Below are 27,830 nucleotides of genomic sequence, written 5' to 3'. Positions count from 1 at the left end.
CATGTGTGGCACTTTTTTGCACCCTAACTGCGCTAAGGGGCCCAAAGTTCAATGAGTACCTTTAAGATTTCACAGGTCATTTTGAGAAATTTCATTTCAAGACTACTCCTCGCGGTTTAGGGCCCCTAAAATGCCAGGACAGTATAGGAACCCCACAAATTACCCCATTTTAGAAAGAAGACACCCCAAGGTATTCCGTTAGGAGGATGGTGAGTTCATAGAAGATTTTTTTTTTTTTGTCACAAGTTAGCGGAAATTGATTTTAATTGTTTTTTTTCACAAAGTGTCATTTTCCGCTAACTTATGACAAAAAATAAAATCTTCTATGAACTCACCATACTCCTAACGGAATACCTTGGGGTGTCTTCTTTCTAAAATGGGGTCATTTGTGGGGTTCCTATACTGCCCTGGCATTTTAGGGGCCCTAAACCGTGAGGAGTAGTCTTGAAACCAAATGTCGCAAAATGACCTGTGAAATCCTAAAGGTACTCATTGGACTTTGGGCCTCTTAGCGCACTTAGGGTGCAAAAAAGTGCCACACATGTGGTACCGCCGTACTCAGGAGAAGTAGTATAATGTGTTTTGGGGTGTATTTTTACACATACCCATGCTGGGTGGGAGAAATATCTCTGTAAATGACAATTGTTTGATTTTTTTTTACACACAATTGTCCTTTTACAGAGAGATTTCTCCCACCCAGCATGGGTATGTGTAAAAATACACCCCAAAACACAATATACTACTTCTTCTGAGTACGGCGATACCACATCTGACACTTTTTTGCAACCTAGGTGCGCTAAGGGGCCTAACGTCCTATTCACAGGTCATTTTGAGGCCTTTGGATTCTAGACTACTGCTCACGGTTTAGGGCCCCTTAAATGCCAGGGCAATATAGGAACCCCACAAGTGACCCCATTTTAGAAAGAAGACACCCCAAGGTATTCTGTTAGGAGTATGGTGAGTTCATAGAAGATTTTTTTTTTGTCACAAGTTAGCGGAAAATGACACTTTGTGAAAAAAAAAACAATACATATCAATTTCCGCTAACTTGTGACAAAAAATAAAATCTTCTATGAACTCATCATACACCTAACAGAATACCTTGGGGTGTCTTCTTTCTAAAATGGGGTCACTTGTGGGGTTCCTATACTGCCCTGGCATTTTACGGGCCCAAAACTGTGAGTAGTCTGGAAACCAAATTTCTCAAAATGACTGATCAGGGGTATAAGCATCTGCAAATTTTGATGACAGGTGGTCTATGAGGGGGCAAATTTTGTGGAACCGGTCATAAGCAGGGTGGCCTCTTAGATGACAGGATGTTTTGGGCCTGATCTGATGGATAGGAGTGCTAGGGGGTGACAGGAGGTGATTGATGGGTGTCTCAGGGGGCGGTTAGAGGGGAAAATAGATGCAATCAATGCACTGGGGAGGTGATCGGAAGGGGGTCTGAGGGGGACCTGAGGGTTTGGCCGAGTGATCAGGAGCCCACACGGGGCAAATTAGGGCCTGATCTGATGGGTAGGTGTGCTAGGGGGTGACAGGAGGTGATTGATGGGTGTCTCAAGGTGTGATTAGAGGGGGGAAATAGATGCAAGCAATGCACTAGCGAGGTGATCAGGGCTGGGGTCTGAGGACGTTCTGAGGTGTGGGCGGGTGATTGGGTGCCCGCAAGGGGCAGATTAGGGTCTAATCTGATGGGTAACCGTGACAGGTGGTGATAGGGGGTGATTGATGGGTAATTAGTGGGTGTTTAGAGGAGAGAAGAGATGTAAACACTGCACTTGGGAGGTGATCTGATGTCGGATCTGCGGGCGATCTATTGGTGTGGGTGGGTGATCAGATTGCTCGCAAGGGGCAGGTTAGGGGCTGATTGATGGGTGGCAGTGACAGGGGGTGATTGATGGGTGGCAGTGACAGGGGGTGATTGATAGGTGATTGACAGGAGATCAGTGGGTTATTACAGGGAATAACAGATGTAAATATTGCACTGGCGAATTGATAAAGGGGGGTCTGAGGGCAATCTGAGCATGTGGGCGGGTGATTGGGTGCCCGCAAGGGGTAGATTAGGGTCTAATCTGATGGGTAACAGTGACAGGTGGTGATAGGGGGTAATTGATAGGTGATTGATGGGTAATTAGTGGGTGTTTAGAGGAGAGAATAGATGTAAACAATGGATTTGGGAGGTGATCTGATGTCGGATCTGCGGGCGATCTATTGGTGTGGGTGGGTGATCAGATTGCCCGCAAGGGGCAGGTTAGGGGCTGATTGATGGGTGGCAGTGACAGGGGGTGATTGATGGGTGGCAGTGACAGGGGGTGATTGATAGGTGATTGACAGGAGATCAGTGGGTTATTACAGGGAATAACAGATGTAAATATTGCACTGGCGAATTGATAAAGGGGGGTCTGAGGGCAATCTGAGCGTGTGGGCGGGTGATTGGGTGCCCGCAAGGGGTAGATTAGGGTCTAATCTGATGGGTAACAGTGACAGGTGATGATTGATAGGTGATTGATGGGTAATTAGTGGGTGTTTAGAGGAGAGAATAGATGTAAACAATGGATTTGGGAGGTGATCTGATGTCGGATCTGCGGGCGATCTATTGGTGTGGGTGGGTGATCAGATTGCCCGCAAGGGGCAGGTTAGGGGCTGATTGATGGGTGGCAGTGACAGGGGGTGATTGATGGGTGGCAGTGACAGGGGGTGATTGATAGGTGATTGACAGGAGATCAGTGGGTTATTACAGGGAATAACAGATGTAAATATTGCACTGGCGAATTGATAAAGGGGGGTCTGAGGGCAATCTGAGCGTGTGGGCGGGTGATTGGGTGCCCGCAAGGGGTAGATTAGGGTCTAATCTGATGGGTAACAGTGACAGGTGGTGATTGATAGGTGATTGATGGGTAATTAGTGGGTGTTTAGAGGAGAGAATAGATGTAAACAATGGATTTGGGAGGTGATCTGATGTCGGATCTGCGGGCGATCTATTGGTGTGGGTGGGTGATCAGATTGCCCGCAAGGGGCAGGTTAGGGGCTGATTGATGGGTGGCAGTGACAGGGGGTGAGTTTATGGGTGGCAGTGACAGGGGGTGATTGATAGGTGATTGACAGGTGATCAGTGGGTTATTACAGGGAATAACAGATGTAAATATTGCACTGGCGAATTGATAAAGGGGGGTCTGAGGGCAATCTGAGCGTGTGGGCGGGTGATTGGGTGCCCGCAAGGGGTAGATTAGGGTCTAATCTGATGGGTAACAGTGACAGGTGGTGATAGGGGGTGATTGATAGGTGATTGATGGGTAATTAGTGGGTGTTTAGAGGAGAGAATAGATGTAAACAATGGATTTGGGAGGTGATCTGATGTCGGATCTGCGGGCGATCTATTGGTGTGGGTGGGTGATCAGATTGCCCGCAAGGGGCAGGTTAGGGGCTGATTGATGGGTAGCAGAGACAGGGGGTGATTGACTGGTGATTGACGGGTGATTGACAGGTGATTGACAGGTGATCAGGGGGGATAGATGCATACAGTACACGGGGGGAGGGGTCTGGGGGGGGGGTCTGGGGAGAATCTGAGGGGTGGGGGGGTGATCAGGAGGGGGCAGTGGGCAGGGGGGGGGATAAAAAAAAAAATAGCATTGACAGATAGTGACAGGGAGTGATTGATGGGTGATTAGGGGGGTGACTGGGTGCAAACAGTGGTCTGGGGGGTGGGCAGGGGGGGGGTCTGAGGGGTGCTGTGGGCAATCAGGGGGCAAGGGGGGGGGAAATCAGTGTGCTTGGGTGCAGACTAGGGTGGCTGCAGCCTGCCCTGGTGGTCCCTCGGACACTGGGACCACCAGGGCAGGAGGCAGCCAGTATAATAGGCTTTGTATACATTACAAAGCCTATTATACTATTTCCATGCGGCGATCCGGGTGCTAGTAACCCGCCGGCGCTTCCGAACGGCCGGCGGGTTACTACGAGCGGTGGGCGGAGCCAGTCCCCGGCGGCTGATCGCGTCACGAATGACGCGATCGCCGCATAGCCACCCACGCAGCCGCCCCCGCCGATGGGCGTATTGCGGTCGTTTGGGCCCGGACTTTGCCGCCGCCCATCGGCTGGGGGCGGTCCTCAAGTGGTTAAAGACAGGAGATAAGTTTAGTGATTTGAGGCCAATGCTTTCCCACCTGCTGGTCCAGGGAACACAATACAATCCTCTGATAAAAATGAATAAGCTGATAATCAGTTTGTTGAAATTCTGAAAACAAGCCTGCAACTGTCTTGTTGTGAACTATCTAAATATCCTACATACAGTATCTATGTATATTTCTGCAAAGTTGTTAAAGAAAACCTGTACTGAAAATAAAAGTCAAAATAGGCATACACAAGTCATACTTACCTTCCATGTAGTCTACTCCTCGGTGTCTTTCTCCTGTCCCGCGTCCTGTTTGTTCACTGTGATCAAGGGAATTTTCCGTCCTCCATTTTGAAAATAGCCATTACCCATAACAGCTTTCTGGTCAGCACACAGTTAAACTGTAACATCGCCCACTTGAGCCATAGGGAAACATGGACATTGCCTGGTACATCAGTTTTCCTCTCAGCTATAACTGACAGCAACTGATATTTTACTGACAGCAACTGATATATTTCAGATCTGACAAAATATTGTCAGAACTGGAAGGGATTATTGTCAGAAGAAAATGGTGAGCTTCTGAAAGGAACTGATGGCAAGGTAACTCTGTAATTCTCATTTGAAGTTACCTCATGTGTTTATTTTAAATATTTTTACTCAGTACAGGTTCTCTTTAAAGCTGTGGTAGCTTTTCTGCTTATTGTTTGGAACACATGATGCAATTTCCTGCCCGATCGTCGGGAATCGGGCGATTATTTCTGACATGTATAATCTGGGGATTGATTTTGTGAAGTTATAATCGGAAAATCAATGCCTTTATCAATTGGGAGTAGTTTGGACATGCGCACGCGATACAACTTTCTGTCCAATCACCCGTCGATCGGATGGAAATTGCATTGTGTGTTCCCAGCATAAGGCCTCTTAGGGTGCGTACAGACATGCGACTATAGTCGTTTAAAACGATCGTTACCGACGCCATTGCCTGACGATCGTTTGTAAAAAGTGCACGAACGATCATTAAAACGACCGACCAACGAGATATGTCGTTGGTAAAGAACGATCCATTCTGCCAGATCTTTTCCAACGACCATTGTTCAAAAAGTAATGTCTGTACAACGGTCGGTGGTTGATCGTTCATTCTCAAAGCTTTGCACATGCTCAAACAGTTCTTTTTGACACTTGTGTTTGAAATCAGTTTATACATCATGTTGCGCACGCAACGCTCGTTCCAAGATCGTTCGTACACGAACGATCTTCAAAGTAGCCTTTCTTCAAACGATCATCGGCCAATACCTCCTTTAACATCGTTCGTCGTTCACAACGAACGATCGTTATCGTATGTCTGTACGTACCCTTAGGCTTGGTTCACATATAAATTGGTGTCCAGTCCTGTCCTGTCAGTTTTTGACAGTTGGCATCAGTTTTGTATGTAGTACTGTTGATGTGTTCAAACATAAATCTGTACATTTCTGTTCCAGTCCTGTCAGTTTTTGTGTTTCTATGGCTGTGTTCACACATAAAAGGTGTAGATTTCTAGTCCAGTCGGTACTGCCCTGTCAGTGCTTTAGTTTTGTATGAGTTCTCTCTGGGTTTGTGCACACATAAAAAGTGTACATTTCCGGTCCAGTCAGGAAACTGATAGAAAACTGATGCAAAACTGACAGGATTGGACTGGACTGGAAATGAAAAGATTTATGTGTGAACCAAGCCTTACACTGTACACTGAAACATTGATGAGCTTTAATGTAGTTCCATAGCAGTGCATTGCGAAAAGCTTTCACTTTCTCGGCATACAGTGTAAAAGAGGAAATAGGGAAGCTTCGACACTACCCTCACCTGGGCTGTACAGTACAATAGTTGTCCATTCAGTTATAACTGAAAGCAACGGATGCAGTGTAAAAGGAGCCTAGGGTCTTTTTAGGGCTGGTTCAGACGGACGTTCAGAGGCATCGCGTTTGTTGGCGTCGCGGCGGCGATGCGTTCGGGCTTTCAGCAGCATTCGCATTGCGTTCGGATGCGGTCGCGCTTTTTCTTCCCCTAGGGGGACATTACCCGTCGTGGTTAACCGACCCTGGAAGCTACATGTAGCTTCCAGGGGCTCCTTGAACGCCAGGGAAAATCGGGACCCGAACGCCGCGTTCGTGTAAACGTGCGTAAAAGCTTGGTACAAACGCTCCCATTCACTTGAATGGAAGCGTTTAACGCTAAGCCCCAAACGCTGGCGGTAAACGCTCCGCAAGCGTCCGTCTGAACCAGCTAAATTAGTTGCTGTCAGTTATAACTAAACAGAAAACTGATCAATTGATGTACAAGATAATGGCCTCAATTCACTAAGATCATGCTGGAGATAATAAGGCAAAGAAAACTTGCCACCACACATCGATCTTGCCTTAGGGCCCTTTTCCACTTGCTTTTTAACATAGGAATCACAGTAGGTAATTTCGCAGTAGGTAATTCGTTTTTTGACTGAAGTGCGATCACGGCTCGGATCGATTTTTGCTGCGATTTTGCTATGCAGTGCATTGCAATTGCTGGGAAATCGCCAGGAAATGTTGTACTTTGCTGAATCGCAATCACTAGCATTTAGCGCGACCGCTAGCGATTGCTAAATGGGAAAGGGGGTATCAGCAACTGATTGGGATGAAGTTGAATTCTTGCAGCTGTTCTGCCAGGAATCCTACAGTTCACATTATATGCATTTTAACTGAAAACCTTTTCACAATGCACTGCTATGGAAATTTAAAAGGCATCTGATTTTCAGTGTTTAGTGTAAAAAAGGCCTAAGGTTTCTCAAAAGGCTAAAGTTGGCCACAAAACCACACCATTTTTTAAAATATTTTTTCAATTCAAGAATTGCAATCAATTTTTCTGACTGGTTGTAACATTTTAAAAATCTAACCAATGTACCACACACATACGGTATGTTCAATTTTCCCCCAATTATGAAAAAATGATTGAAAACTCAGGAAAAATTGCATGGGTCTGTACATCAAGAAATTGTCAATCTACCCTACACCATTCAATTTTCATACACACTGATCAGAAAAATCCAACACTCCCAATCTTCTTTTATCGAACAAAAGTAGGAGCTTTCAAGTAAAACACTGGGAAGTAATGGGAGACATTAGATTATGGGAGTTTTCATGAGCCGGAGTTTCATCTGTTTTTCTTTTTCTTTAGATTGGTGTTTTGGGGACATTCTTGTTCCTGTTCTTGTCCCAGAACAGCATAGAAGGAATTTTCCTAGGCACAGCTTTTCTTGGTTTCTCCATCAGCAGTGTCTTCCCAAGCATGTTGGCTTACACAGAAGATATCCTAAACTACAAAGGTGAGAGAAATAAACCTCACTGACAAGCTGCAAACTAACAAACACCAAACAAGCACATAAAACAAACTTTAGATTATTTGAATGTGTCAGTTCTGTTCACTTGAAATTGCAGGAAACAAAATTGTGTAGCAAGCACCGCCTACCATGCCTTTGGTAGACAGTGATTATGACAACAACAACAAACAATACGAATGGGAGGTGCTAGTAAAAAAGGGCGCACAGGGATAGTGGACAAAAAGGGCGCCGCCATAGACTGCAATGCAAAATATCGGCTATTCGGCGCCCGACAGGAAAAAAGGGCGCCCGAGAAATAGCGGTTACAGGGATCGTGTTAACAAAAGTTTTCGTTTACAGAATAAGATTTATAACAAATATCGTTTACAAGTTCGTTTTGACTTTGTGTTATACTTATTTTTTCTTTTTTAAATTTCGCTTATAGCAGTTTTCACTTATATTTTCGTTTTAAAATTTCGCTTACAAAAGTATAAAACTAAATTTTTGTTTACACTTCTTTGATAATTTAAACATTCGTTTTCATATGTATAATGTTTAAATACCGTTTTCAACCTTATTGTACTAGAAATACATCGCTTTTTGTATTAACTTTTGGTATTAGCTTTTAATATTACTGTTATTTTAAGATTTCTAATCCGTACGTGATTGTAAGGCTATCTATTGTATTGTATATATTTATATATACTTTTCTCTATTTATAATATTAATGTATACGTGATTTTAAAGCTATTTTAAGACTATTTATTCTACTAAAAATATATAAATTATTTTATTCATCTTATTTGTAGTAAAGTATTTTAAGGATTAAATATATTATTGTTTATATGTGTTTAGAGTGTTTGTGCGGTGGGGATGGTTAGGTTTAGGCATTACCAGGGGGTCTAGGGGCTAGGGATAGGTACAGGGAGAGTTAGGTATAGTTACAGTATAATATACGCAACCAGGGGGTGGTTAGGGTTAGGCACCACCAGGGGGGTGGTTAGGGTTAGGCACCACCAGGGGGGTCTAGGGGTTAGGGTTAGGTACAGGGAGGGTTAGGTATAGTTACAGTATAATATACGCAACCAGGGGGTGGTTAGGGTTAGGCACCACCAGGGGGGTGGTTAGGGTTAGGCACCACCAGGGGGGTCTAGGGGTTAGGGTTAGGTACAGGGAGGGTTAGGTATAGTTACAGTGCAATATACACCACCAGGGGGATGGTTAGGGTTAGGCATCACCAGGGGAGATTTAGGGATAGGCACCACTAGGGGGGTGCTTAGGTTTAGGCACCACCAGGGGGGGTTAGGTTTAGGCACCACCAGGGGGTGGATAGGTTTAGGCACCACCAGGGGGGTGGTAAGGTTTAGCCACCACCAGGGGGGTGGTTAGGGTTAGGCACCACTAGGGGGGTGGATAGGTTTAGGCACCACCAGGGGGGTGGTTAGGGTTAGGCACCACCGGGGGTGGTTAGGTTTAGGCACCACCAGGGGGGGGGTCTTAGGGTTAGGCACCACCAGGGGGGTGGTTAGGGTTAGGCACCACCAGGGGAGTGGTTAGGTTTAGGCACCACCAGGGGGGTGGTTAGGGTTAGGCACCACTAGGGGGTGGTTATGGTTAGGCACCACTAGGGGGGTGGATAGGTTTAGGCACCACCAGGTGGGTGGTTAGGGTTAGGCACCACTAGGGGGGTGGTTAGGTTTAGCCACCACCAGGGGGGTGGTTAGGCACCACCAGGGGGGTGGTTAGGTTTAGGCACCACCAGGGGGGTGGTTAGGGTAGGGCACCACCAGGGGGTGGTTAGGTTTAGGCACCACCAGGGGGGGTCTTAGGGTTAGGCACCACCAGGGGGGTGGTTAGGGTTAGGCACCACCAGGGGGGTGGTTAGGATTAGGCACCACCAGGGGGTGGTTAGGGTTAGGCACCACCAGGGGGGTCTAGGGGTTAGGGATAGGTACAGGGAGGGCTCTGTGTGAGAGTAAGGTTAGGTATAATTACAGCACAATATATGTAATATATACAATTTCTTAAATTATGTATATTTAAACAAAGAGGGGGTCTAGGGGTTAGGGATAGGGAGAGATCTGTGTCAGCCTACAGTTAGGTATAATTGCAATAAAATATCTGTAAAATATACCATTGCATTGCTATGCTTAATACAAGTGTAAATATCGTTTTTGTTATAGACGCTATTTTACGTTTCATTTCATAATTCGTTTGTTGTTATAGACGGTATTTTGCCATTTCATTTCCGTTTATTTAACCTATTTAGCACAAAATTTTCATTTACAACCTCTTAAACGAAAAATATGGTTTTGCATTAAAACTTACAATTTCGGCTATATCCCGTGCCCTTTTTTCCAGGCGCCCTTTTTTGATACACGCCGAATGGGAGGTCCTGTGTATATAAACTCAACCTGTCATACTGAGCCATACTAAAGAAAGTGGAAAGGCAGGGAGTAAAAGGTATCATAAATGTACTCATTGATTTTAGTTAAATCGCTGCATAGACCACACAGCAACAATGGCTTGCATTTCATCAGCACCGTATGGTGACATAGTGAGAAGTGCATTATACAACATACTGGTAATTAAAGTGAACATTAAAAACAGCACTAGTTATATGCCTTTATTTGTAACAAATAGCAACCGCTATATTTTCTGGCTAATTGGGTCATATGACTGCTCAAAAATAAGTCCAGCATTTTTCATTACATGATACAATATGAATAGTGAATGCAGCAATCACTGTTAAACTCCAGATGTTTGATTAACCTTGTGATATCTGTATGCCATGAGAAAGGCCCATAAACTCACCAAGCACTTATAATAAAGCATCCTGGGTGTATAAATAGAAAAGTAGGTAGTAGGTACTTTTACTCTAGCATTTTGTCTGTAAATAACCAACCTCTTACTGATTTATTTACCTCCCTGAGTTCCTAATGTCTTCAAGGCCAGATTTCTGGAAAGGCCAAAAAGGCCCAGGCCTTGGGCACCTACAGTCCAAGGGGGCACCTGAATATGAATTAAGGTTTACTACATATGAAAGAGAAAGTTGCAAATGGAGAGGGAACACATGAAAAGGGAGGCTGATACTCATGTGAGCTGTGCATGAAATAGAGGGACTGCATACATGTATGTTACTCTTGGAAGAGGGGGCTCCACGTGGAATGGGAGAGACACTGCTGCACATGGAAAGGGAAGCCCCCATACTTGGCCTACAGGCAAAAAAAGTATAAATCCGGCCTTGAATGTCTCACTGATGCAGCATGTGATATTGGCAGCATTTGTGAAAATAGTTGTTTTAGAGGACTGATGTTTCCTTATCACATAATTCAAAGGAAAAACGGCATCCATGCTAGAAAGTAAAATCAGCAGCAAAGGGCTCTTTTCCACTACGTTGCGGTTTGCGATCAATAATGATCGATAATGGGTCACAAAAGACAGGGTACAGTTAGACCAATGGAAATAGTGATTACCATTTCCATTAGTGCCATTTGGTTGTGCAGTAATTTTCTCCCGAGCACATTCGTCAACCTGCTGAAATTTTGGTGCAGTTGAGCTCCTATACTTTGCAATAACAGTAGTAGAAATTAGGAAGAAATGCTATCACATTGCAGCATGATTGCAATTGCATTTCCTACTGGTAAAGGGCCCTAACAGTAATGAATGTTCATGTCAGAAAAAGCTAACGTTTTATCCTAAACCATAAAAAAATAAAATTATATATATATATATATATATATATATATATATATATATATATATTAACCCTTCGCACCTATCTTACCTAAACTTATCCTAAACCATGGCTTTAACCAGTGTAATACAATTAGATAAAAAAAATATAAAGGAAACCACCCAATCAGCGGCAGGCAGCACCTGTGAATACAAAGGTAAAACTAATCTTAACATACATCTTAAAGGGAACCTGAAATGAAAAGCTTATGGAAGCAGTCCTACTGATCTTTCAGGCATCAGTAGTGTCTGAATCACACACCTCTAACAAGCTAATCCAGTCAGAACTTAGCTTCAGATCTGAACTGCATGCTTGTTCAGCATCTGACTGAAAGTATTCTAGATAGAAGATCAGCAGCAGGACAGTCAGGCAATTTGCATTGTTTACATACATACAGTATGTCAGCCTTTCTCACCTTCTCACTTCAGGTTCCCTTCACAGAATGCACCACTAGTGACCCCTGGTGGTGAGAAGTACGTATCTAATACAGTACACAGAAAAAAAAATACTGATAAAAAACAATGTAACCTCAGCTACAAGATAATAACATGGAAAAATACAAATGCTCTGAACATTTATGTCATCGTGCAAATGAACATAACTCAATATTAAAATGAATTGGTAAATGGAAAATGGGTCCCATTCAGCAAAAAGCAAAGAGACATGAAGAGAAAGGCAAAAACCCATGGAGTAATTCTATACTTAAAGTGGACCTGAAGATTGTTTAAAAAAAAAAAGAGAGATTCACTTACCTGAGGCTTCTCCCAGCCCCCTGCAGCTGTCCTATCCCGCGCCGGTACTCAAAGATCCCCTGGTCCCCTGTTTGCGGCTCAGTTTCTCCACCGCTGACTTGCAAGTCTGCCTGCGCGGCCCTGGTCGCGCGCATCCTCGTTCGCACTCCCGGCTGTGCAGGCGTAGGATGCTTCCAGCAATGGGAACGCCAACAAGGATGCACGGGGCCAGGGCCGCACAGGCGCTGTGGACGCCGACTGGCGAAAGTGTAAGTGAGCCACAGCAGGGGACCAGAGGATCGTTCCAGGTATGCACGGGCACAGGATGGCTGCAGAGGGCTGGAAGAAGCACCATGTAAGTGAATCTTTTTTTTTTTTTAAACAATCTTCAGGTTGGCTTTATCTAGACTGAAAATGCGTGTTCAACAACCTTTAGTCACACTGCACTGAAAGTACCATCTTCCCACACCTAGCAGTCAAAGCTTTGGATTCCTTTCAAGGTAAAGAAAGCATCCAAACTCATTTTCAGTGCAAGAATAGAATAATTAATTCCTGTGGTAATATTCCACATATTAGTTACTCTCACTGTGATGAACCCCTTTCTAAACATGTAGTAAATTATCCTTTCCTCCATACATGTTCTCTTTCCCTTATTACAGATCTAGTGCTAAAAAGATCATTGGCTAAGCTTTTATCTTGCCCTTGGGTGTATTTATGCATGTTAATAAACCAGGTCACCTCTAACTTGTCTCTTTTACAAGTTAAAGAGAAACCGTGACCAAGAATTGAACTTCATCCCAATCAGTAGCTGATACCCCCTTTCCCATGAGAAATCTTTTCCTTTTCTCAAACGTACTGGCGTATTCAGGGGGGGGGGGGGATTTTTGTTACCCAGAATCCCCCGATAACCCCCCTCAGTGAGGAAATAATCACCAGCTCTGTTTGTACTTATTTCCTTCATCCTGTGTGCATTGTGCAAGAAGTTTCAGGCAGGCTGGTCCCTGGGAAGCCACGCTGTAAAGTATCAGGCGTCTCCCTCCTCTGCTCTGTCCCTCCCTCTCTCCAATCAATAACCCTCCTTCCACGCTGGTGCCTCTCTACAGCTAATGAAAACGAGAGCAAATCAGATGAACAAGCACGCCCCACAACATTATCCAAGCAAGCCAGGAAGCAGGAGGAGAGATTGTCCCACCTGCCTTCTTCGTAGTTCTCCCCAGCCAGTGGCAGTCAGGTATAGACAAATGTGATCCCAGTGAGCCTGACATCTGTTCTGGGGATATATGACCTCTACACACAGCAGCCAGGATCAGATAAGACAGAATTCCTTCCTATGTGACATAATGCAGATCCCTGGCAGCTAGGCAGGGTTGCATGTCACACACACACACACACACACTGTTGGCAGCCAGAGACCATCTAATGTGCAAATTAGTGAAGTGTAGTCTGATGTTGTACGTGAAACTTTTGTTTTATTGCAAGGTGTAGTACATCTTTTATATTATATTTTATAATATTTCATGAGAAACTTGCATAACTGTTCTCCTTTATGGATCTCTGTACTTAGGATAGGTGGATACTGCATAAATAAGATCCATAAATTAGATCAGTTATGCTGGTTTCTCAGTAAATAAAATAAAATACACCTCACAAAAGTTTGTGTACAATACCAGACTACACTAGCAAGGCAAACTTAACATAAGAAAACATCCATGATACACTCCATGGGGGAGCTTTGTTTGATGGGATGGCAGACATTGATTTTACTGTAATATTGTTTGGGCAAGACTGTCTCTTTGCTGTAGAAATTTAAATGCTTTATACACTACAATGTAAATACTGTTTCCCTATGCTTAATGTCGTCACACTGGGTAGTTGTCCTGCCCCTTCTACCCCATAGGACCCGGAAGTAATAAATGTTTGACTCAGGCCCCACCTCTCCAGTCTTTTTTTTGTCCTCGATCACTTCACCCCAGGGATCCGGATTTTCGTCAGATGCCATTTGTGGTATTTATTTTTGATATTTTCCTCCCTACCTAGCTGGATCCTCCGGCTTCCCACTAGTCGCCTCTGCTAGTGATGCCCCTTTATAGCTATAAATTAGCTCTGTGGGGTTCCCCGTTTTCTGCTGGCCTTTCGGGGATTATGTGCCTGTTCTATAGGTATAAATTACCTCCTGCGTGTGGGCACTGGATTCATTGTACATCTTTTAAATATCGATGCTCCGGTGCTGGAATCCTTCTCACCTTCTTTTCCGCATAGCGTGCGTTCCACCGGTCCCCGCTTGTCTCCGCCCACTTCCTGTCTCTCCCATTCGCCGCACCAGTCCTTCGCTCTGACTGGTCGGCGGCAATACGTCATGCGCTCCACAGAGCCAGCTTCCTCCTTGACTGACGTCACCTCCTCCTGTCAGTGCCGACCAATGGGAGGCAAGCAGGAAGTGCTGGGGGATAAATTTAAAGCCTAGTGCCGCGCATATTTCCGCCGGCTAACGCTGCGGTGAGAGTGGCCAGAGACTCTGCTGCACTACGCACGGAAGACAGCATGGAGCAGGGGCAGATTGTGGAGGATAATGAGGGTAGGTCTTTAGGACTCGATGTCTTGCCTAAACCTATAGAGTTTTTTTTTTTTACACTGCTGCTTAGCTTGCTTTCTGTCTTCATTACTTGCAGTGCCTTCATCTGCACCTGTGGATTCCGATGCACCTAAAAAAGACCAGCAAAGGGCAGAAAGGTAGGGGGGTGTTTAAGGTAGGTTCTTGCCCGTTTGAATCAGAGTGCATACTGAATTGTTTACTGTCTTTTATGACAGCCCAAAGAAGCATTCCAAGAAATCGTCAAGATCCAGATCAAGGTCCAGGAGAAGAAGCCCGTCTCAACGTCACAGAAAGGATAGAAGCCGATCTAGAAGGAGACGCAGTTCGAGATCCAGGCGTCGGTCAAGATCAAGATCAAGGGACCGTTCTTCTAGAAGATGTTGGGCATGCAGCAACTTTGTGATGCCTGGGAAAAATGTGTGCAGGGCTTGCTTTCAGGAGATAGCTAAAGAACCTGAACAGACTCCGGTTGACGTCTCTGGTCTGATCAAACAGGCCGTCCAGGACTCAATGAGGGAATATATTGCGGCTATGCCTCCTATACCGACTTCCTCCACAGTACAGCCACTGCCTGCAGATGCAGATGATCCAGATGAGCTTGACGTAGGATTTGACTTTGCTCTTGTGGAACCTTTTGTCTGCGCAGTCAGACAGGCGATAGAGTGGGAAGATGAGGAGGATGAACCGACTGAGACAAAGAAGCAAAAGCAATATTATGCTCACCTTAAGAAAAAGGTTACACCTTTTCCCCTTATGCAGGAAATAGCCGACATTATCAAGGAAGAATGGAAGAAGGCAGAAAAAAGACCTCCCTTACACAACAGACTGGGGAAACTATATCCGATGTTGGATCGCGAAGCTAAACAATTAGACAATCCACCAACTGTGGATGCTTCTGTCATGAGATTGGCCAGACCAACAACATTACCTCGGGAAGATGCTGTCACTTTTAGAGATGGAATGGATAGAAGAATTGATTCAGAATTAAAGAGAATCTATACTACGGCTGGTGGAGCGGCCAGACCTGCCATAGCCTTAACCGCGGTGTCAAGAGCCCTAAGGGTCTGGACCACGAATATTGAGGAGGCGATAACAGCTGAAGCTGATAAGGAAGCAATTCTTGCTGGCCTTGAGGATCTCAAACTCTCCGCAGATTACGTTGGAGAGGCGGCTGTGGACATTGTCAGGTGCTCGGCAAGAGCTATGTATTCCTCAGTTGTTGCCAAAAGATCTTTATGGTTGAAAGCATGGATAGCTGATCCGTCTTCCCGCCAGGATTGGTGCAAGATATCTTACGATGGCGAGCATTTATTTGGTGACGAGATGGACACGGCAATAAAAAGAGTGACCGGGGGGAAGCCGGGTTTGATCCCACAAGACAGGAGGAATAAGCGACAGTTTCCGCAGCAGCCTGCAAAATATCAGCAACAAAGGCTTAGGTCCGCAAGAGCTTATAGACCGGGGAAGGAGTTCAGGAGAACGTGGCAGAGCTCCCAGGGTAACCTGCAGCGTCTAACCAGACAAAAGAATGCCTCTAACCAGTCATCCTCTCAACAAAAGTCTTTTTGACAATCAGAGCGTCCAGATTTCCCCGGTGGGAGGAAGACTACGCCATTTCAGCGAAATCTGGGCGAAAAACATCACCAACCCTTGGGTTGTAAGGACTGTCTCACAGGGTCACAGTTGGAAGTTTACTTCAGAGCCACCTCGTGCCAGGTTTGTCGCAACTGCGATTCCGGTGGCAGAGGACAAGCGCGCAGTCCTGATAGATTATATATGCACGCTTGTACAAAAGAAGGCAATTGTTCCAGTGCCCGCAGAGGAAAGACTTCAGGGCCTGTATTCTCCTTTGTTCTTCGTCCTCAAGAAGACAGGAGATTGGCGCCCGATACTGGACTTAAGATTCCTAAATCGCCATATACATCTAAAAAGATACAAGATGGAAACTCTACAGTCAATCCTTCAGTGTGTGATACGATCAGATTGGATGCTCTCCGCAGACTTGGAGGATGCGTACCTTCACATCCCGGTCGCCCCAGCATTCCAATGTTATCTACGATTTGCGGTGGGAGCGGAACACTACCAGTTTACATGTCTCCCATTTGGCATATGCACGGCTCCCCGCACATTCTCCAAGATACTACTCTCACTTGTGGCTCTCCTTCGCACAAGAGGTCTCCGAATCTTTCACTATCTCGACGACCTACTACTACTCTCCCAGGATCACGAGACCATCATGACACAGAGGGAGACTCTGCTCAATACACTCTCCCTATTCGGTTGGAAGATCAATTTCAAGAAGAGCCTCTTGGAGCCGACTCAGGAGATGATATTTCTGGGAGCCTTAATCAATACTTGTCGAAACTCCATTTCATTGCCGGAGGAGAAGATGCAGACTATAATAGCGAAGTCTCTAAGGATTCGATCATTGAGGAGCCTTCCTGCGAGGGAATGTATGAGTTACATCGGAACGCTAACATCCACTATCCCGATGATCCGTTGGGCCCATTGGCACATAAGACCGTTCCAGTGGGGCTTCCTCTCGCAATGGAACAAGGAGGATTTCAGTCAGACGATAAGTCTTACTCCTTTAATGAAGAACAGCCTTTTCTGGTGGACGGTCAGGGAGAACCTATCCAGACACCACCTTATACAGCCTGGGGTAATGATCACGATTACTTCCGATGCCAGCGCGAGGGGCTGGGGAGCCCACTGCGATCACAAGACTGCTCAGGGGCGTTGGGACTCGTACTCCAACCAGATACCAGCAAACATATTGGAGTTACGTGCAGCCCATCAGGCCCTACTGAATTTCCGGAGTATGATACAGGGGAAGGCGGTAATATTAAGGATGGACAATTCAACTGCAGTTGCCTACCTGAGGAAACAGGGAGGTACGAGAAGTCTTCAATTATTAAAAGAATCTGCCAACATTTTTCAATTTGCGGAACAAAATCTGTGGGACCTGAAGGCCATTTACATCCCGGGCAAATACAATACCACAGCGGATTACCTAAGCAGACACACGATCAGCAACAACGAATGGTGCTTATCCCAGGAAGTCTATCAATGGATCTGCCAGAAATGGGGAACGCCAGATCTGGATCTGATGGCAACTCCCCAGAACTCCAAATGCAAGCGATTCATCACCCGATATCAATGCAGCAAAGCAACAGCAGTAGATGCAATCTCGGCACCGTGGTCGACCAGGTTGGCATATGTGTACCCACCAACGCCACTCATTCAGCGGTTGCTAGTCAGGCTATTGAGGGAGAAAGTGACAGTTGTGGCTATAATACCACACTGGCCCAACCGTCCTTGGTTCTCACTGTTACTGGAGATGAGTATCCAACCGCCTCTACCACTACCCTGCAATCACAAGCTCCTATACCAGGGGACAATATATCATCAGAACCCGCAAAGCTTGAATCTCATGGCATGGATGCTGAGGGGCAAAGGCTAAAAGAAAGAGGCTGTTCGGACGCAGTTATACTTACCATGCTTAAATCCAGGAAGCCTACTACCAACAACACTTATAAGAGAGTGTGGAATCAATTCCTACGTTACACGCAGGGAAAAGGAATAGATCCTTCAAGTCCAGAGCCTTGTCATATATTGGAGTTTCTGCAGGGGGGCTTAGACATGGGCTTGGCATATCATACGTTGAAAGTGCACATATCAGCGTTATCCGTTTTCACCGGCACTGCTTGGGCTACCAATCCGATGGTCAAGCAATTCCTGAAGGCTGTACTCAAAATAAGACCGCCTAGCAAACCACTCTTCCCTAAGTGGGATTTACCCATGGTTCTCGAGGTGTTCTCGTCTCCACCCTTTCACCCGATTGATGACTGTAGTTTGTGGAATAAGACTTTAAAAACTGTCTTTCTTGTGGCTATAGCCTCAGCCCGTAGGGTATCTGAACTTCAAGCACTAGGGTGCAGGGAACCCTACCTTACTACCTTTCCGGATCGAATAGTCCTCAGACCTTTGCAGGAATTTATTCCCAAGGTAGTTACAACCTATCATCTGAGTCAGGATTGGACCCTTCCGGCATTTACTTTAGATGACACACAACAACCGCATCCATTAGATGTGGTGCATGCAGTGACGGTCTACCTACAAGCTACGGCCGAATTTAGGAAAACAGATAGACTTTGGGTAATTCCAGGTGGTGCCAGAAAGGGAGAACCAGCATCAATAAGAACAATATCCTCTTGGATAGTGAAGGCTATCCAGTTGGCTTATAAAACTCTGAACCTGGTTCCACCTCAGCAAATACGTGCTCATTCAACCAGGAGTATATCCACTTCATGGGCCGCATTTAATGGTGTACCAGCGGATAAAATTTGCCAGGCTGCAAACTGGTCCACAATTCATACATTTATGAAACATTATAAGGTTGATATGACTGCTCACTCATCTACTTTATTTGGTAAAACTGTTCTGTTATCACATATGACTTAAAGAAGTAAATTACTTTGTTTGCACAGCATCTGGTCTCCCTCCCTTCATTTTCTTCCTAGTTAGGTCCCAGTGTGACGACATTAAGCATAGGGAATACGGAAAATTGTTACTTACCTACCGGTAATTTTCCTTTCCCGATGCTTACATGTCGTCACACGACCCCTCCCTTCTGTGGGCCTCAGTGATCGAGGTCACATAGACTGGAGAGGTGGGGCCTGAGTCAAACATTTATTACTTCCGGGTCCTATGGGGTAGAAGGGGCAGGACAACTACCCAGTGTGACGACATGTAAGCATCGGGAAAGGAAAATTACCGGTAGGTAAGTAACAATTTTCCGTAATGTTGTTCTGACACACCTTGTCACTGACTGCACTCAGAGGAGCTCACAATCAGGGATGCCTCATCCACGAATTCGGCAATCCGCGTGGTTGCAAAAAAAAATCCGCATTCGGCCCCGCCGCATGCGGATTTTCGTCCTCGTCCACGCAACCACGCGGATTTTTTGCCGTGAATGGCGTAATCACGCGTGGATTCCCGCCCGGAGGCGGATTTTCTTTTAACGTTAATAACAAAGCCCCCATACATGCTACAGTCCCCCAAATTGCATGGATTATTGAGGTGATAAGGGGCAACATAACTTCAACATAAAAAATTCCCCCCAAAAATTTTTTTCTAGAGAAAATGGATTTTAAAGTGAAATCAACACTTTAAATGGGGCTATTAATTGGTAATAAGTGGTTTTAAAAAGGGATATACGCGTTAAGCAGTCAAAGAGGTGAAGGCGAGTTCCAATGGCACTTGGCGGCGAAGGTACCGCTGGAGGAGGATGAGTGGCTGACGCCAAAAAGGCCCCAGAGAGGTTTTTGTAATTTTTTTTGTTTTTTTTGCAGCAATTAGCAATGACATCACAGCAGAGTTGTCAGTGGACACGGGCAGTGTGAACGCAGAGTGCAGTGGTGGTAGCGACTGAGTCAGGAGAAGGACTATGCGGGCGGTCAGTTCAGCAGCACAGAAGGACCACGGCAACATATTGGTAGTAGTAGTAGCAGCACAGCGTCATAGTGCTTGCCAAAAAATTAAATGCACCCGGTGACCCGGGCAGTGTAAACGCAGACAGAGTACATTGGTGGAAGCGAGTGAGTCAGGAGGAGGAGGACAATGCGGGTGGTCAATTCAGCAGCACAGAAGGACCATGGCAACATACTGGTGGTAGTAGTAGCAGCACAGCGTCATAGTGCTGGCCAAAAAATTAAATGCACCCGGTGACCCGGGCAGTGATAACGCAGACAGAGTACATTGGTGGAAGCGACTGAGTCAGGAGGAGGAGGACAATGTGGGCGGTCAGTTCAGCAGCAGCAGCACAGAAGGACCATGCCAACATACTGGTGGTAGTAGTAGCAGCACAGCGTCATAGTGCTGGCCAAAAAATTAAATGCACCCGGTGACCTGGGCAGTGATAACGCAGACAGAGTGCATTGGTGGTACCGTGGTAGCGAGTCAGGAGGAGGAGGACAATGCGGGCGGTCAGTTCAGCAGCAGCAGCACAGAAGGACCATGGCAACATACTGGTGGTAGTAGTAGCAGCACAGCGTCATAGTGCTGGCCAAAAAATTAAATGCACCCGGTGACCCGGGCAGTGTGAATGCAGAGTGTAGTAGCGACTGAGTCAGGAGGACAAAGCGGGCGGTCAGTTCAGCAGCAGCAGCACAGAAGGACCATGGCAACATACTGGTGGTAGTAGTAGCAGCACAGCGTCATAGTGCTGGCCAAAAAATTAAATGCACCCGGTGACCCGGGCAGTGTGAACGCAGAGTGTAGTAGCGACTGAGTCAGGAGGACAAAGCGGGCGGTCAGTTCAGCAGCAGCAGCACAGAAGGACCATGGCAACATACTGGTGGTGGTAGTAGTAGTAGCACAGCGTCATAGTGCTGGCCAAAAAATTAAATGCACCCGGTGACCCGGGCAGTGTGAACGCAGAGTGTAGTAGCGACTGAGTCAGGAGGACAAAGCGGGCGGTCAGTTCAGCAGCAGCAGCACAGAAGGACCATGGCAACATACTGGTGGTAGTAGTAGTAGCACAGCGTCATAGTGCTGGCCAAAAAATTAAATGCACCCGGTGACCCGGGCAGTGTGAACGCAGAGTGTAGTAGCGACTGAGTCAGGAGGACAATGCGGGCGGTCAGTTCAGCAGCAGCAGCACAGAAGGACCATGCCAACATACTGGTGGTAGTAGTAGCAGCACAGCGTCATAGTGCTGGCCAAAAAATTAAATGCACCCGGTGACCCGGGCAGTGTGAACGCAGACAGAGTGCATTGGTGGTACCGTGGTAGCGAGTCAGGAGGAGGAGGACAATGCGGGCGGTCAGTTCAGCAGCAGCAGCACAGAAGGACCATGGCAACATACTGGTGGTAGTAGTAGCAGCACAGCGTCATAGTGCTGGCCAAAAAATTAAATGCACCCGGTGACCCGGGCAGTGTGAACGCAGAGTGTAGTAGCGACTGAGTCGTTGCTTGTGCTGGTTGGTGGTGGATGCTGTGGCGGGCACCTCTGTTCTGGGCTGCTGCACTGCATACAGGCTCTTGCTTAGGCTCTTCAGGTCTCCGGGGCGCCAGTTGCTGCTGCTGCTGCTGGTGGTTGTTGTTGTGCGACTAGTGGCAATGGCAGGCACCTCTTGCTGGCTTGGCAGAGCAGTTACAGTGGGGGTGGAAGGCTGGGGGAATGCTTCCAGTAGTCTGCGCACAAGGGCCTCCTTCAACTCCCTTGTGCGTCATGAAGTCTCCCAGCTTCCCCTTCAGACGGGGATCAAGCATCAAGGTAATCCAGATGTCCTCCCTTGAACGCATCTGGATCACCCGGGGGTCCCTGCGAAGGCAGCGCAACATGTGCACAGCCATGGGAAACAAGTGGGCCCTGCCAGCAAGATCTTCCTCGTCCTCGCCATTGTCCCATAACGCATGCCTGTCCTCTTCCTGTGCCATGTCGTTGTCCTCCTCAAACCGCCATCCACGTACAACGCCTGCTGCACTCTGCTCCTCCTCCTCATTCAGGTTAGGGACCTCCAACTCTTCCACTACCTGCTGTGACCCCTCCTCTGAGCTGGACTGTGCTGCCATCTGCTCCTGTTCTTCCAACTGCCTCAGGGCTTCATCCCCACGCTCAATTAAATTGTCCATTGCCTGCTCCAGTAGACAAACCAAGGGCACCCACTGGCACACAGAGGCCCGCTCCTCACTGACCATCTTGGTTGCCTCCAGGAAGGGACTCAGCACCAGGCATACTTGCTGCATCAGTGTCCACTGAGTGGCAGTAATCATGGGGACTTGCTGGTTGCTGGGGACACTTGGGTCTAGCATGTAGGCCCTAAGAGCCAGCCTGTGCTGACACAGCCGCTCCAACATGGCCAGAGTCGAATTCCAGCGAACTGGCATGTCGATGATCATCCGGTGTTGTGGCCTTCCATACTGCTGCTGTAAGGTGGACAAGAGTGCAGAGGCAGTGGCTGACAGGCGGAAAAAGCATACCACCGCTTGGGCATCCTGCAGCAGCTCGCTCATCCCCTGGTAGGTGCGCAAGAAGCGCTGCACCACAAGATTGAGCACGTGGGCCAAGCAGGGGATGTGCTGGAGGTTTCCCTGCTGCACTGCTGCCACCAGGTTGGCCCCGTTATCAGCTGCCACATACCCCACTTCCAGGCCTCTGGGGGTCAGCCACCTCCGCTCCTGCTTCCTGAGGGCGGCCAGGACGTTGTTGGCCGTAAGCCTCTACTTCCCCAGGGTCACCAATTTTAAAAGGGCTTGGCAGTGCCGAGGCTTGGCGCTGCTGCTGCTGAGGCGGGCTTGCTTTCCGGGTGCAGAGGGAGTGTCGTGACAGGGCCCTTCTGCATCCCCCCTGATCCCGCGTGGTGGCACCACTAGCTGGGCTGATGCGCTCTTGTCCTCCCTCCCTTCCATCAGTGTCACCCAGTGGGCCATAAAAGGACAGGTAGCGACCTGTCCCAAATCTGCTACTCCACGAGTCCATGGTCACGTGGACCCGCTTGCCCACAGAGTAGTCCAGGGAACGGGCCACGTTTTCCACCGTAAACTTGTGGAGTGCTGGGATCGCGCTCCTGCTGAAATAGTGGCGACTGGGGACTTGCCACTCGGGGATGCCAAATTGGAGCAGCGTCCGCATGGCGCTCCCCTCCTGCACCAGGGAGTAGGGAAGCAGCTGTGATGCCATGGCCCGGGCCAGCAAGCCATTTAGTTTGTGGATCCACCTGTGGCTTGGAGGCAGAGGCTTGGTCAGACCCTGAAAGGTGTCGCTCAGCAGGGTCTGACGACGCTGGGATGCAGGGGAGACAGAGGAGAGAGACGAACACTGGCTGCCAGCCTCAATGTCTGTGTCCTGAGTAGCCGAGGTGGAAGAGCGCTTGCGTGCTACTACTGCTGCTGCTGTGGGGGATTCACGACCCTGAGGGAGGGAGGATGCTGCTGCGCTGGTGGGCCTTCTGCTCTCAGGAACCCCTGCCAGCAGTGCTTGCTTCCTCTTAAAGTCCGCATACTCGCGGCAGTGGCGGCTTCTCAGGTGGCCCTGGAGGGATGAGGTACCCATCTTGCTCAGACTTTTCCCACGGCTCAATCTTTTGCTGCATAACCTGCACACCGCATACCTTTTGTCATCAGTACATTCCTCAAAGCAATCCCACCCTGGTGACTTTAATTTACTGCGGCCCCCACTAGCAGAGGGTGCAGCGGAGCAATGTGTGGTAGTAGTTGCCGGGGGTTGCATGGTGGTGGTGCCGGCTGAAGCAGTGTCTTGTCTACTTCCTCCACGCCCACTGCTGCCGATGCCCCTGCCCCTGCCTGACATATGGTGATATCCTTGCCTAGGCCGAGGTGACTCGTCATCCTGCTCTGCCTCTGACCATTCTTCCACGGACTCAGCAGGCTGCACATAGTTAGGGTCCACAACGTCGTCATCATCAGCAGCATCATCATAATCCAGCTCTTCCTCTGACTCCCCCGCCTCCTCTTCTGTCCCTACATCCCCAGACACAGACCCCTCTTCTTCATCACCAGAACTCAACAACGCTTGTGATTGTGGCCCGATCTCAATCTCTGCCACATCAGTCCCCAGTAAGTCCTGAGCTTCTTGCATCAGCAGGTTCCCAGAAGCCGGACTGAGGGACAGAACGCTGTCATCCTGGGAGGGCTGCTGACCAGTGGGTGCTGGGGTGGATGTCACAACAAGCGTGGGACGTTGGCTGCTGCTGCTGCTGCTGCTTGGAGTGGTGCTCACAGTAGAGGTCTGGGAGGAAGTCATGATGTCCATGAGTACGTCAGGTTCCATTTGCTCAACCACCACACGGGGACCAGAAACTTTAAAATATTTGGACAATGGCGTCCGCTGACTTGGCCCAGGCTTTGCTGCCCCCCTTTCTGCTGCATCACGACCACGTACAGCTGGGCGTCCTCTCCCTGGACGTGGAGCAGTCCCAGAAGTGGCTGAGGCAATTGAACTCCCTTTCCTCTCACCCCGCGAAACCCTGCCAGACATGTTGCTAGTAATGAATCACTGGATGCAGGGGGCACAGTACAAGGTCACTGAAGGATGCACCAGGCACAGTAAAACGGCACTGAAGGATGCAGTGGGCACAGTACAAGGTCACTGAAGGATGCAGTGGGCACAGCAGTGGGCACTGGATATACAACTAGGTCTCTGAAGGATGCAGTGGGCACAGTACAAGGTCACTGAAGGATGCAGTGGGCACAGTACAAGGTCACTGAAGGATGCAGTGGGCACAGCAGTGGGCACTGGATATACAACTAGGTCACTGAAGGATGCAGTGGGCACAGTACAAGGTCACTGAAGGATGCAGTGGGCACAGCAGTGGGCACTGGATATACAACTAGGTCACTGAAGGATGCAGTGGGCACAGTACAAGGTCACTGAAGGATGCAGTGGGCACAGTACAAGGTCACTGAAGGATGCAGTGGGCACAGTACAAGGTCACTGAAGGATGCAGTGGGCACAGCAGTGGGCACTGGATATACAACTAGGTCACTGAAGGATGCAATGGGCACAGTACAAGGTCACTGAAGGATGCAGTGGGCACAGTACAAGGTCACTGAAGGTGTTCTTTTCACTCCATGGTAAAGTGAGGTATGGTCAGTTATTGTCCATGAAGCAGATCTTCTGACGTCAAACCAGCAAAAATTGATTTAGCTAATAAAGTATCTTAAAATGCCTAAATGTACATAGTTTTCTTGCAAGCTTTTTGAAGCTTTAAGTTTCTTCTTTAGGCATGACACAGAACTGAATAAGAAACATACTGTGTACAGTGCATGCACAACAAGGGGTGTAGCAATAGCCATAGCAGCCATATCAACTGCTATGGGGCCTTGGAGCAGAGGGGGCCCAGGTGGTACTTGATGTGCTCATTATTAACTCTCCTTTAATTCTCCACCCTCTGACTTTGCCTCAGTGCCCATGGACTATACACAGTGTACATTGCATGGGAATGTAAATCGCCAAATCAGCTCATATCCAAAGGGTAGCATTGGACAACAGTGCCTAGATCTGAAGGATCCAGGGCAGTTTCTAGGCTAAAATGTGCCCAGGGCGAGGGTGTAAAAATTGCGCCCCCCTCGCGGAGCCAGGTATAGGTGCCCCCAGTTTAGCCAGGTATAGGTGCCTGTAGTTTAGGTTAGCCAGGTCTAGTTGCACTCAGTATAGGTAGCCAGCTATAGGTCCACCCAGTATAGGTAGCCAGGCATATGTACCCCAGTATAGTTGCCCCCAGTATAGGTTAGCCAGGTAGGTGCCTCCAGTATAGGTAGCCGGTATAGTTGCCCCCAGTATAGGTTAGATAGGCAGGTGCCCCCAGTAGAGGCTAGATAGGTAGGTGCCCCCAGTATAGATTAGATAGGTAGGTGCCCCCAGTATAGGTGGGATAGGTAGGTGCCCCCAGTACAGGTTAGCTAGGTGAGTCCCTCTAATAGGGAGCCAGAATAGTTGCCCCCAGCCTAGGTTAGTTAGGTGCCTCCAATATAGGTAGCCAGTATAGTTGCCACCAGTATAGGCTAGCTAGGTAGGTGCCCCAATATAGGTTAGATAACTAGGTACCCCCAGTATAGATTAGATAGGTATGTGCCTCCAGTATAGGTTAGATAGGTAGCTGCCCCCCAGTATAGGTTAGATAGGTAGCTGCCCCCCATTATAGTTTGGATTGGTAGCTGACCCCCAGTATAGGTTAGATTAGGTAGCTGCCCCCAGTATAGGTTAGATTATGTAGCTGCCCCTCAGTATAGGTTAGATTAGGTATCTTCCCCCCAGTATAGGTTAGATTAGGTAGCTGCCCCCCAGTATAGGTTAGATAGGTAGCTGCCCCCCAGTAGAGGTTAGATTAGGTAGGTGCCCCCCAGTATAGGTTAGATAGGTAGCTGCCCCCCAGTATAGGTTAGATTAGGTAGCTGCCCCCCAGTATAAGTTAGATTAGGTAGGTACCCCCCAGTATAGGTTAGATTAGGTAGGTGCCCCCAGTATAGGTTAATTAGGTAGATGCCCCCCAGTATAGGTTAATTAGGTAGATGCCCCCCAGTATAGGTTAGATAGGTAGCTGCCCCCCCCCCCAGTATAGGTTAATTAGGTAGGTGCCCCCAGTAAAGGTAATTAGGTAGGTGCCCCCCAGTATAGGTTAGATAGGTAGCTGCCCCCCCAGGGTAGGTAGGTAGGTGACACAATAATAGAGGGAGCCGCAGCCGCAGGGAAGCACTAAGAGTAACAACTCACCTCCCAGGTTCCAATCGCTGGTCACTAGCCGCTGGTCTTCTCTCTGCATAGAAACGCATACACACGCTGCTTCCTGTTTAGCCGGAAGCAGCGTGTGTATCAGCGTGTGTGCAGAGGAGGAGACCAGTGGCTAGTGACCGGCGATTGGAACGCAGAGTTGTGACTATTACAGCGCTTCCCTGCTGCGCTCTGCATCGGAGGAGGGAGCACGAAGGGCTGCCCGGAGAGGAAGGGAGGGAGAGGTCGGGCTGCCCTCCCCGCGGCTGACTCCCCCCTCCATTACAGCGCCCCCCTTCTTCAGCGCTCAGGGCGCCCGCAAGGATCCATGGAAATTTTGCTATGGTGCCCCATAATCTCTAGCTACACCACTGTACACAACTGTTGTCACCTGGAGGCATCAACACTTTTCAACTTTTTGGAGCTTTAAAAAACATCAGGGGACATCTGCATACATCCTTGACTCTTGGCTAAGGTGGTCACTAATGGCTGCCTCTGGAAAGTTCCGTCTGGCAGTCATTAAAGATATAACCCAAAGCATTTCTTGTTGGTTTGATGTAATGCAAAGAGGTTTCAGGAGTGGCACACCTTACCCATAGGTGGGTGCATAACCTGGGGTACTATGCCAAGTCACCCAATCTTCAATCAGTAGCATATAGAGCCAGGCTAGCACACCAAGCACATACATGTAGTATTCTGCTTTACTGCATCATCAGCACAAGCTTAACAATTGTTTCGGGGCCACGGAGAGTCCCCTTCTTCACTTTCTGAAGAAGGGGACCCTCCATGGCCCGAAAAAATTGTCAAGCTTGTGCTGATGATGCAATAAAACAGAATACAACATTTATATGCTGGTGTGCTAACCTGGCTTTACATGCTCCTTGTTGGTATCTTCCTGTTCATGCTGCTCCTTTTCTCATTCAAATTGTAGCATTTATCCCCCTGGTTGTTAGGGGACATACACTGCTCCAACCTTCACACAGGTAAATCTACATATGGAGCATGAAGTGAAAGGGCATATTCGTCACTATGAACAAGCTTCTTCTCATACACTTTTTGCACTATTTTTATTATTATTATCTATTGTATTCATGAAGCGCCA

At 47.7% G+C, this 27,830-nt stretch overlaps 1 protein-coding gene across 1 annotated transcript in view; it reads left to right on the top strand.

Moving 5' to 3' along the window:
- The window catches only part of MFSD4A (major facilitator superfamily domain containing 4A), a 180,634-nt gene that overhangs the window by 128,976 nt on the left and 23,828 nt on the right, over positions 1–27,830 (top strand). The window contains exon 7 of the mRNA XM_068269571.1: positions 7,292–7,439. Within this exon, the coding sequence (XP_068125672.1) occupies positions 7,292–7,439 (148 nt within the window). The remainder of the gene's footprint in view (positions 1–7,291; positions 7,440–27,830) is intronic.

The sequence above is a fragment of the Hyperolius riggenbachi genome, chromosome 2 (assembly GCF_040937935.1).
Source record: "Hyperolius riggenbachi isolate aHypRig1 chromosome 2, aHypRig1.pri, whole genome shotgun sequence".
NCBI lineage: Eukaryota > Metazoa > Chordata > Amphibia > Anura > Hyperoliidae > Hyperolius > Hyperolius riggenbachi.
This window is presented reverse-complemented; position numbering and strand designations above follow the sequence as displayed.